This window comes from Astyanax mexicanus, chromosome 5, assembly GCF_023375975.1.
Source record: "Astyanax mexicanus isolate ESR-SI-001 chromosome 5, AstMex3_surface, whole genome shotgun sequence".
NCBI lineage: Eukaryota > Metazoa > Chordata > Actinopteri > Characiformes > Acestrorhamphidae > Astyanax > Astyanax mexicanus.
The window spans coordinates 10,901,451-10,913,929 of NC_064412.1; the positions used below are offsets into that span (position 1 = coordinate 10,901,451).

A 12,479-nucleotide genomic window follows, 5' to 3' on the forward strand; every position below is an offset into this window, starting at 1 on the left:
CATTCAATGAAAATGAAGCCAAAATCTTCCGCCATGTTGGCGATCCTGAAACCCGAGTCTGCGAGTAGAGACCAGAGGAGGGAGAAAGAATGTGGAGAGCAGCCTACTCATTTGAATAACTCCGCCCCTGAGGGCTGCCTCGAGGTCACAGGCTGCAGAGCGGGGCGGAGCGGAGCTGACGGTCTGTTACTGGTCCCGCCCATAACCAGCACTTTTACAATAACCACACCTGTTTTGAATAGAGCTGAATAAAGCCCTTAAAAAACGAATTCTGTGGGGATATAAAAATGTAACAATATAAGCAGAGGTTACACCAGCTGTTGCATTTAAATAAAGGAGGTAAAATTACAGTATATTAGAAAAAAAAAGTGATTGAAAGTTGTCTGTTTTGCCATTGAAACCTATGGGGATGGGTGGGTTACATGGCTTTCTGAAACCGAACAGCAGGGGGCGCCCAACCTGTGGTGGCTTCACTTTTGAGAGACGATGTTCTGTCCAGCTATACACAGTCTATGGTATGATCTAAGATTTCTTGTACGCTATTGCTATATTGTATCTATAGAGATCCTATGATGACCAAGGTGCTAAAACCAAAAGCACACTTCCCTCTATGGAGATATTCTGACTATCCAGCAGATCCCAGCATGGATTAGTCAAATGTTATAATAGATCTCAGTACTGTTATTAAAGTAGCATTCACCATGTTTTAAATAACACTTGATTTTGGTAAGAATCAGAATCAATAAAATTCAAAACCAAACCAAAAAAATGGAGTCAGAGAGCAAAACCTTACCTTTTCTGTGGACTGCGCAGTGCCAAAGAAGATGGGGATGAACGCTAGCCAGATGATGCACGTGGTGTACATGGTGAAGCCGATGGGCTTTGCCTCGTTGAAGGTTTCTGGCACTCTACGCGTCTTGATGGCATAGACCGTGCAGGTGACCATCAGCAGCATGCTGTAGCCCAGCAGGCAGATTAGCGACAAGTCTGAGATGTCACACTTAAGCACGCCTCGCGCTAGTTCTGGTTTGGCCATGCGCTGGTCCTCATAGTCAATGAAAGCTTGGGGAGGGTCCACCATGAACCAGATACACACTCCTAAGAGCTGGACTGAGATCAGGCTGAAGGTGATGACCAGCTGCGACGCCGGGCTGATGAAGCGAGGGGCGCTCACTGACATTTTCCCCTGCTCAAAAATACGGTAAATACGGTTGGTTTTAGTCAGCAAAGCAGCGTAGCTGATGCTCATCCCCAGGCCTAGGAAGATGCGTCGGAGTGAGCAGATCCCAACCCCGGGTGTGGAGATCATCAGGAATGTTGTGGCATAGCAGAGGAAGATGCCGGTCAACAGGACGTAGCTGAGCTCACGTCCAGATGCTTTCACGATTGGCGTGTCATTGTAGCGAACGAAGGTGACTACCACAAACAATGTAGCCATGATACCCAAGATGGCGATGAGGACAGGCATGGCAGCCCATGGTGAGCTCCACTCCAGCTGAACTATAGGGATTTTCTGGCAGCCCGTGTGGTTCTTGTTGGGGCGCATGTCGAAGCGGCACATCTTGCAGGTGTACGGGTCGGCCTGGTACTGGTACCCGTCGCAGCGCTCACAGTGCCAGCAGCAGGGGATGCCCTTCACAATCTTCTTGCGCCAGCCGGGCTTGCAGGGCTGGCTGCATATGGAGGAGGGCACTTGCTTCACTCCACCTGGCCACTGTATTGCTGGCACCTAAGAGACACAGGCGCAAAAACTGCTTACTATCCACAATGTCCTGTAACTCAGAGACAAACACAAATGCATCATGTCCTGCTATTATAACATCTGACAGCTGTTAACTAATCGATCTTCTGAGGCATCAGCTAACTGTGTGCAAATTTCGGGACCTACTGTAAGCTTTCTTCAGTCCTTGCTCAATGCTTTTATTACAGTAAAAAGTATAAGTATACTTTTAGATCTACCATCTATATCTAGATGTACTGTGTTTTATTTTCTCATTCATTATTTCATTCAAAATCAAGAGTTTTAAAAAGAGTTTATTCATTTTTTTGTATTATGCTTTCTCTACTGTCCAGAGAAGATGTTCCAGCATTGCTGAGAGGACAGTAAAACTAGTGAGATCAGGATCATCTTGGATGATTAAAAATAAACATAATCCCCAATTCCACAACTCTCAAATCTCAAAAGTATTGGATGGAGCACCATCATACCAGAGAACACGGTTCCACTGCTCCACAGTTCGATACTGGGGGATTTTATACCCTTCTGCTATATACCCCTCTGTTATATACCCCTCTGTAATATACCCCTCTGTAATATACCCCTCTGTTATATCCACTAGGTTGTTTATTTGCTTCTCTACAGAGAACAGAAGGGCTGTGTATGTGCATTTGCAAATCTGTGTCAGCAATAGGTGCAGTAGTTGATTGGATTCAACTTTGGCTTTGAGTTTAAATGCCTGTTTAGAAATGTCCTGCGTTCAGCAGCTTCACTGACCTGAGCTTTCACCTCATTGGCTGTCGAGGAGTTCACACCAGCTTTACACGCGAGGTCAGTGATAAGAGCAATAACAAAAGTATACTGCAATAAATAAGGCTTTTGGATAATGTCTTGTTCTGCTAACAGACTAGGAGGGTTTGGAATTTTCTAACGTTTAACTGCCAAAAATCTTGTAAAAAACGTAAAGTTACATTCTTTTTCATAAAAAGGACACCACCGTAAGTAGTGCATTGTGTTCCAGAGTGTGCTGCTTGGACACAGCCTTACAGTCTTAAAGCCTTAGGACATTGCACACATAATATTTTTTTTTATCAACAGTAAATGTAATATGCAGTAACATGTTTAGGTTGTAAAGTGGCATTGAGTTGGATTTAACGAATAATAGACAGAAGTACAGAAAAACATTAGTAGTTTTTTGTGATTAACTGTAATTTCAGTCACTATAGGGTGGGCTTTGATTTATATTAGCAAATGTGTCCCCCCCAAATATTTAACCTGCTCCTATGTCTTTGCATACATTACAGACGTGTGGTTCACAAACATTTGGACATATAGTACATTTTATTAAACCAATGTTTAATCTAAATGGAGTTAGAAATACATTTGATAAGTTATTATACATTAACTATTTAAATAAGGATATAACAGTTAATGTTATATCCTTGTTTAAATTCACAGTAGAAATGGACGAAATAATAACCAAGCACTTACGTTCAGGTTGAGCTGGTCAGTCCAGTGGCCGATGATTTTGTATTCTGCAGTTCTGTTATTAATCTGGTACTGATATATATCATACCGACCTGGAGCATCCCCGTTCTCATTGAACTGCACTGGATTGCCAGCGATGCCTGCAAACAGAAGCAGACAAACACGATTAGAGAATCAGCAGCTATGTTCCAGGACCTTGTACAAGGAACACAGAGAACCCTCAGGAGAGAAACTACTCAGGTCAGTGTTTAAGACTTTGCTTGGAAGCCTTGCCAAAAGTCCAGCCTTGTTAAAAAAGGTTAAGTTTCTTTGACTTTGCCAAATTGAAAACCTCTGGAATGTAATCAAGAGGAAGATGATTTGGTTTGATGATCACAGGCCATCAAACCAAGCTGAACTGCTTATATTTTTGCACCAGGAGTAGGATAAAGTTATCCAAAAGTAGTGTGTAAGACTGGTGGAGGAGAACATACCTAGATGTATTAAAAACTGTGACTAATAAACAGGGTTATTCCATCAAATATTGATTTCTGAACTCTAAAACTTTATGAATATGAACTTGTTTTCTTTGCATTATTTGAAATGTTTTGAGAAAAACTGATTCAGAAACTAAAGTAGTCTCCTATTTTTTCCCAGAGCTGTATATATATATATATATATATATATATATATATATATATATATATATATATATATATATATATATATATATATATATAGATGCACTTTGCATTATTGATTCAAACATTTCAAACTAAGCAAGTTTCTTCAATCCCCATAAACAACAACACAACCAGCTTCCACTCCCGCTTATATCTAACTTTCCAACAAATTCATTGAGAGTCATTTCAGTTTTCTAGGAGCCACTGAAAGGGAAGGATGAAAGAGACAGGATAACAATGCCACTCCATCCCCGTGATGAATTTTGGATTAGGAGTCTTGTTCTCGGGAACAACCTGCGCCAAGCTTTTGCCAATCTCTGGCTTTAACCTTTGAGCTCAGCTATCTGTATTCAAAGCACCTGAGCATGTCCAACTCCATTCCCCAGCCTGGCAAATCCCCACGCAGCCAAGTGTGCTGAACATCAGCACAAGCAATTGTTTTCGCCACTCATGTTTGGCTTACTGTTCCAATTCACAATCCTCGTAGGGCTTTCTCGCTGAATGCCACGGGTGATTGCGGGAGCGGTGAATTTCTGTTGATGAATATCCTGTCTTTATATCAAGCTGGGAGATGCAAGATGCCTAATCCACATCACAGTGAGTCAGCACTGGATTAAAGCATTAGTTTTATTTTTTTTTTAACCCACGGTAAAGCGCAAGAAATACACAAATCTACAGGATTACTGCTGTTTTATGAGGGAGGAACGTTATTCAAACACCAGCTTTGCTGATGAATGACACTTGTTGTGACTTATAGCCTGGGAATTAAATAAGCGCTTAGTATTTGCTCAGCCTTTTGAATTGAACACTGATATGTAAGAATAGCTGCAGTGCCAGATACCCTACACAGGACAGTATGGAATATATAGCACTCTATAACAAGATTCCCCATCAAAATGTGTAATGTTATTTCTGTGCTGGGCTTATCTTAGAAAACCAGTCCTTACATCCCTTTCAAATGGATGTCCGATGACAGGAAAAAGACAGAATGACAGAAAATGGATAGACTGGAATCTGATTGTGGGGTGGGGGAGATGGGGGGTCTGGTGGATCCCATGACTTACCTGTCAACTGAGTCTGTCTTTCATATAGGTCATATATATTTAGCAAAGTTAACTACAGTAATTAAAACCAGGGCTGTGACCAAAATGGCTCCCTTTTTACTAGTTAGGGCACTATTGAGTACGTCAGCCATTTTTCTCTGAGTGTGCGAATCATGACAAAAGGGGCAATTCGAACATGATTTTGAGGGCACCATAAACTCCCATAATGCATCTTGATTTATAGTGAACATTGCTGCTTACTAAGCGAGCTAAATGTGTCCCAAAATGCATCGCGGGTCTCGCTACTAAGCAACAGACAGCCGAGCAAACGGAGCGGACAGCGAGCCATCAGGGTTGCCAGATTGTTACAGTGGGATTCAGATGGGTAAAATGTGTTTCAAATCTGCCAAAATACTGAGAAAACCACCCAAACAGCTGATGTTCATCATATCAACAGCTACAGGGTTTATTATATATTACAACATGATCTTAAATAAAATACATTAAATATCTCAAATATCACTAATTACAAAAAAACTGCATGTTTGTATTATATTGTTGTATTATATATTATATATTGTATTATATATTATATTATGTATTATATATTATATATGTGTTTTGTGAATTGTATTATTGGACACACGAACCAAAAAGAAAAAAGTACATAAAAATAAGCTTGCAAGCAATGAAAGAAATAAATAAATACTCACATATAATAATGAACATAAACACAGCTTTTTAAAATTTCCATCACCAGGACTAAAAGCTCCATCTCTGCCAGGTTAGATATTTAACTACAACACTGATGAGTTCAATTTACAAACTCCTAACACTCAGTAGTAGATTTTTCTTCATGTAGTTCAATAATGTGAGGATTATCTTTTAAACAGCATAAACTATAACAGTCAGAGAGATTAATTACTCCATGATCAGCTCAGAGCTTCACTAACTTTAATTCAGAGATCAGTTCTGTGTGTTTACAGAGTTTTAAACACAGCTCAACCCCTCTCTCACCTGTGTGTGTTTATGCGAGTGGTGCTGGCCCATGATAATGATGAGGGCCTGTCTGAATTCACTCCTGTTTCACCACTACTTAGTGAACTACATAGTTTCTCCCTAAATAGCGCAACACTAATGAGGGAGTAGGGAGCCATTTTGGTCACAGCCCATTACACTTAGTTGGCAGAAATACTGTAATTTCCCTTCATTTTGTTGTTTAAAATCATTTGGCAATAAGCAACAGTGAACCTATGGCTATGACTGGCTATGATTTAGCCCCGCGCTCGATTGGTATCACTAATCAACTGATCAAGCTGAAAATAAAAAACAACTGATCAATTATTCAATCTCTAAGTAATAGTTTTTTTAGTGTTTATTACAACTGCATTAATGGGTTTACAGTATTGGCTTTTATATTAGGGACAGTCCATTTTGCTTGTCTAAAATTGATATTTATACTCATTTCTACCATTGACAACCTGTCTATATAGCTTTTAAATATAACTCAAGGGAGTATGATATATAACTATATCTTACCCCCTTGAGTACAATCCCACACATGGTCCGCAAATGTTGAGAAATGATCCCTGTATAAGACCAGCTACAGTGTCATAAAAAAAAGTATTTGCCCCCTACAGATTTCTTTTGTTTTTGCTTTTTTTTTTGTCATACTTACATTTTTCCGATTGTCAAATATACTTTAATATCAGACAAAGATAACCTGTCTATATATAAAAAGAAGTTTTTAAATGATAAATTCATGTTTTAAACCCAATCCAGCCCTGTGTGAAAAAAAAATGTGCGCGCCCACTAAACCTAATAACCTGATTGTGCCAACCTTGGCAGCAACAACCGCAATTAAGCTTTAACAATAGATTGGATCATTGTCCTGCTGCAGAACCCAAGTATGTAAGTTTTCTGGTAAACAGCAGAATTCAGTGTTCCATCTATTACAGCAAGTTGTTCAGGCCCTGAAGCAGCAAAGCAGCCCCAGACCATTACATTACCACCACCATGTTTTACGGTGAGTAAGTCCTGGGGATCACCAATATGTTTTTTTGCTAATATGAGATGTGCCTTTGTGTTCTTTTTGCTCAGCATGTGAGATCTGCAGTTCTTTAGATATAGTTATCTAAATATATATATTAGGGGTGTCACGATTCTCTAAATCCTCCATTCGATTTCATTTTCGATTTGAGGGTCACGATTCGATTCGATTCTCGATTTTCTTGTTTTTTTTTTCTTGTTATTATTTTATGCCTCATAAAATTTAAATAATATATTTATTATTATTATTATTATTATTATTATTATTATAAATATTATAAATATTATTATTATTATTTATTAAGATATATATGGTAATGCCATCTAGTGACTTTTTTTGGTAGCAACAGTGTGCACTATTAAAACAAGCAGTTTATCAGAGCTGTGGATGGCTGGTGAAACTGCTCATTACATGAAGCTGCAGTTCTTCATCCAACCACTAGCAGCAGCAGCACAAGCCCCGCTCTCTTCACTCAGTCACTACTTCAGTACAGCCCAGCCACGGGCTACAGAGCTCAGCCAGTCCGTTTTTACTGTTTCTGTAAACAAATAAAGGTTTTAACCCCACTAACCGGATAATACAGCTCACTACAGTTCATCTTTCAGCCCAAGCAGCTAACAGCAGCAGTTTAGAGCAGAGTCACGGAGTCACTGCTCGGATTACATTATAAACAGGTCAGTTAGCGCGCTGCTAACCTCAGGATGTTTATAACTACGGAGTTTAGTGGACACACCACGGCCGCCAGGTAAGTCTTTTAAAGGCTACTGAAGACTATTAAAGGCTATTAGAGGTTATTGAAAGCATTATTGGGGGGCAGAAATCAGTACAGGCTGGTTAGATAAGTGATGTGGGTATTGTCTTATAAATATTTACACATAACTTATATCTCTCCTGAAAAGCTTTTATTTTAGTCAGAAACACGCTTGTGTTTACTTTATCTGAGAGAAAGATGTTTTTTTAATTCAATGGAAAGCAACAGGTGTAGTCAATTATAAGTTTAAGATTTTTAATCCACCTCACTGTGATCTATAGTCAGTGTTCTCAAGTCACACTGACACGCATTTCAGCGAGTTCACACGCTCTCACCTGCGCGCACCCACCCCTCCGTCAGATACAGATACAAAACCTGCGCGCCCAACCCCCGCCCCCCCTCCCCCGTTGGACAGATAAAAACAGTGATCACACTCCCGCCGACTGCGCTCATGCAGTGGCTATCTCTATTTAAATGAATAGGATGCGCTGTGTTGGTGCCGTGCCATTTGCGTAGCGTGCTGCGCTATTTGCGTAGCACGCGCGGGAGGGATCGTCGATCCTCTTTTTGACTTCGATACTCGAGATCGTGACCTCATTTCGATTCGATTTCGATAAAATATCGAGATCGTGACACCCCTAATATATATATATATATATATATATATATATATATATATATATATATATATATATATAGTTGAAGACTCGGCTATTCACCCAGGCATTTGAATCTTCCTAGGGATTTATGGTGTGGCCCTTGTTCTTTTTATTGTTGTTTCCTCAAGTAAATAAATTTTCCCCCTATATCATAGGAGTTAAGAATATTTTATAGTTTCATCACTGATTTGCTTTCTTTTAAAAAGGTGTTTTATTGTACAGCACTTTGGTCGACACTTGATGTCTTTTAAATGTGCTTTATAAATAAATTGACTTGATTTGACTTGACTTTTGTGACCTCCTGGATGAGTTGTTCATGCCCTTTTGGAGTAATTTCTATAGGCTGGTCACTTTTTGAAAGGTTCACCAGTGATCCTTGTATATAAGATGGACAACATAAGGAATACATTAATAGGTACGATGGATTCATTTGATCTGTTCATGCAGACTAGAAAAAAAGCAACACCAACTTCAGAATCCTTTTCTTATTTTTGTCATATTTAAAAAAAAAAATTAGCTGATTTCATAGTCATGGCTGCATGTATTCAGAACAGTGAATCTACAACACAGATGATTCCTTCTTGGTGGTTTGAGAAGGACTTGTTCCAGCGCAGGTGTTTTGTGCATTTGTGTGTGTATGGAAAATCCATTGGCCGTAGAACAATTGCATTAGAGAAAGAGCCGCCGCTCCATAGCATTAAAAGTTTGAGAGCTTTCCTCAGTAAATCAATTAGATGGTGCTTGATGTGAAGGATCAGAAGAATATACTCTCAGGTAGACTTCCTCTTTACTCCAGCCAACTCTTTTACCAGCCAAAAGCCCCTTCAAAAGACATAATAATATTCAGATAGCGGTCCATACAGTCACACAGTGGCTCTCAGCATCACAGCCATTCTCTTATCTCTTGATCTATAAGCATGTTTTCACTTCAAATTATTTGATTAGGGTGGCATTTTGTGACTTGGCTTTCTCATTTGTTTAGAAAAAAGCGCTTTGTTGACGCAGAAAACATGAGGAGCTGGTTCGAATTAAATGAAGTAACAGTTGTTAGTGAAATTCGGCAGCGTTTTGTAAAAAAAAAAAGAATTACACCAGAAAATGCTAAGTAAAATGTCAGGTCATCTCTCTGTGAGCTGAACTTTAGGAGAATGTGGGCCATGCAGCAAGACAATGACCCTAAACATAGGGTTGTTTTATGGATGGATGGATGGATGGATGGATGGATGGATGGCAGCCAGCCAGCCAGAAAAACAATGCAGAAGCACACTAATAGGGATGATACAGTATAATAAAAAAAGAAGCAGGTAATGGTGCAGTAAGAAAATGAAAACTATTATAAGATATATACAAGGATAAATAAATACAAACAATACAAAATCTATACAAAGTATCAATGTAACCTGACTGTAATAAGAGAAAAGGGAAAAGCAGGTATCAGCATAATACAACTATACTGAAAAAATAAAAACTCTTGCAAGTATTGTATTGTATTCAGTAGAATATAAAAGTGTCCAGAGTGTGAATATACAGGATGTACAGTAACGTGTCAGTATTGTTCAGTAGTGCAAGGGTAACGATTGTACGGTAAAGTAATAGTAATAATAGAGTCCTGAAGTGCAGATGAACATGGCCTATTTTAAAAGATATGGTCCTGACTTTCTAATGGAATGTTGTGGAAGTCCAGTGGCTGAAGAATACAGTTCATGGGAGAAAATGCACCAACATAACAGAGCTGAAGCTGTTTTGTGCGGAGGAATGGGCTAAAGTTCCTTCAAGCCAACCAATGCCAGGACTAATCAACAGTTACGGCAAACCTTTAGATAGCGGCCCAAACAATCACATAGTTGCTCTCGGCATCACAGTCATTCTCTTATCTCTATCTCTCTCTATATTTATGTTTCATGTGTTCAGCTCAAATTTTGTGTTTAGGGTGGCATTGTGTGACTTGGTTGGTCTGTTTATTTAGAAAAGGGTTACACCAGCAAATCCTGAAGGAAAAATGTCATGTCATCTCTCTGTGAGCTGAATTTTAAGAAAACACGGGCCATGCAGCAGGACAACGACCCTAAACACACAAGTTTTTCTGAGAAAGAATGTTTTGTAATGGCCTATTTTAAAAGACATAGTCCTGACTTTTCAATAGAAATGTTGTGGAAGTAGCTGAAGCAAACAGTTCATAGGGAAAATGCACCAACATAACAGAGCTGAAGCTGTTTTGTGCGGAGGAATGAGGTAAAGTTCCTTTAATTCAACCGATATCAGTACTAATCAACAGTTAATCCTCAAACCTTTCGCAAGCGGCCCACACAATCATATAGTGGCTTTCGGCATTACAGGCATTCTCCTATGTCTTGATCTATAAGCATGTTTTCAGCTCAAATTATGTGATTGGGCCATGCAGCAGGACAACTACCCTAAACACACAAGTTCTTCTGAGAAAGAATGTTTTGTAATGGCCTATTTTAAAAGACATAGTCCTGACTTTCCAATGTAAATGTTTTGGAAGTAGCTGAAGCAAACAGTTCATAGGGAAAATGCACCAACATAACAGAGCTGAAGCTGTTTTATATGGAGAAATGGGCTAAAGTTCCTTCAAGCCAATAATGTCCAGGATGAATCATCAACAGTTACACTGCAAACCTTTAGCAAGCGGCCCAAACAATCACATAGTGGCTCTTATCTCCTGATCTATAAGCATGTGTTTTTTTTTTTTTTCCAGCTCATATTATGTGATTGGGGTCGCATTGTGTGACTTGGCTGGCCCGTTTGGCATCACAGTCATTCTCCTATCTCTTGATCAATGAGCATGTTTTGAGCACAAATTATGTGATTGGGCCATGCAGCAGGACAACAACCCTAAACACACAAGTTCTTCTGAGAAAGAATGTTTTGTAATGGCCAATTTCAAAAGACATCGTCCTGACTTTCCAATGGAAATGTTGTGTAAGTAGTTGAAGCAAACAGTTCATAGGGAAAATGCACCAACATAACAGAGCTGAAGCTGTTTTGTGCGGAGGAATGAGGTAAAGTTCCTTCAATTCAACCGATATCAGTACTAATCAACAGTTAATCCTCAAACCTTTCGCAAGCGGCCCACACAATCACATCGTGGCTTTAAACACACAAGTTTTTCTGAGAAAGAATGTTTTGTAATGGCCTTTTTAAAAGACACAGTTCTGACTTTCCAATGGAAATGTTGTGGAAGTAGCTGAAGCAAACAGTTCATAGGGAAAATGCACCAACATAACAGAGCTGAAGCTGTTTTGTGTGGAGGAATGAGGTAAAGTTCCTTCATTTCAACCGATATCCAGTATTAGTCAACAGTTGATCCTCAAACCTTTCGCAAGCAGCCCACACAATCACATTGTTGCTTTAAACACACAAGTTCTTCTGAGAAGGAATGTTTTGTAATGGCCAATTTCAAAAGACATGGTCCTGACTTTCCAATGGAAATGTTGTGGAAGTAGCTGAAGCAAACAGTTCACAGGGAAAATGCACCAACATAACAGAGCTGAAGCTGTTTTGTATGGAGAAATGGGCTAAAGTTCCTTCAAGCCAATAATGTCCAGGACTAATCATCAACAGTTACACTGCAAACCTTTAGCAAGCGGCCCAAACAATCACATAGTGGCTCTTATCTCCTGATCTATAAGCATTTTTTTTTTTCAGCTCAAATTATGTGATTGGGGTGGCATTGTGTGACATGGCTGTTTGTTGACACATAAAATACATAAAAATACGAGGGGCTGGTTTGAATGTGAATGAAGTAACAGTTGTCTGTGAAATTCGGCGGCGTTCTGTGAAAATTGTCCGAGTCTCGCTGGTGATGCAAGGGGGGAGTAATGTTTTGACCTCGGCCCACCGGGGAACGAGACCATAAATTGCTGATGAAAACGTGTTTGACCAGCTGCTGTATGTATCGAATCGGATTTGTCTGTACAATATTAATCAGCGGGAATGCTTCCCCTTGCTCCCCGTCTGCTCTGAAGTTGCCGGTGAATACTTGGAGAACACCACGAGAGATTTTCGGCTGCTTTGAGGAAGAAAAGGCCCTAAAAAAGCTCCATTTGCTTGTGCTTTTGGGCGACTGTGTGCACCGGTCTGCCAGC

The 12,479-nt window shown here is 39.6% G+C and overlaps 1 protein-coding gene across 3 annotated transcripts in view; it reads right to left on the bottom strand.

The window, feature by feature from the left end:
* grm4 (glutamate receptor, metabotropic 4) overlaps positions 1–12,479 on the bottom strand; it is a 357,400-nt gene that overhangs the window by 16,290 nt on the left and 328,631 nt on the right. For all 3 annotated transcript variants that reach the window (XM_022675670.2, XM_022675669.2, XM_022675673.2), the window contains 2 exons: positions 3,209–3,345; positions 794–1,729 (listed from right to left, as the gene is read on the bottom strand). In XM_022675670.2, coding sequence (XP_022531391.2) covers positions 794–1,729; positions 3,209–3,345 — 1,073 coding nt within the window. The remainder of the gene's footprint in view (positions 1–793; positions 1,730–3,208; positions 3,346–12,479) is intronic.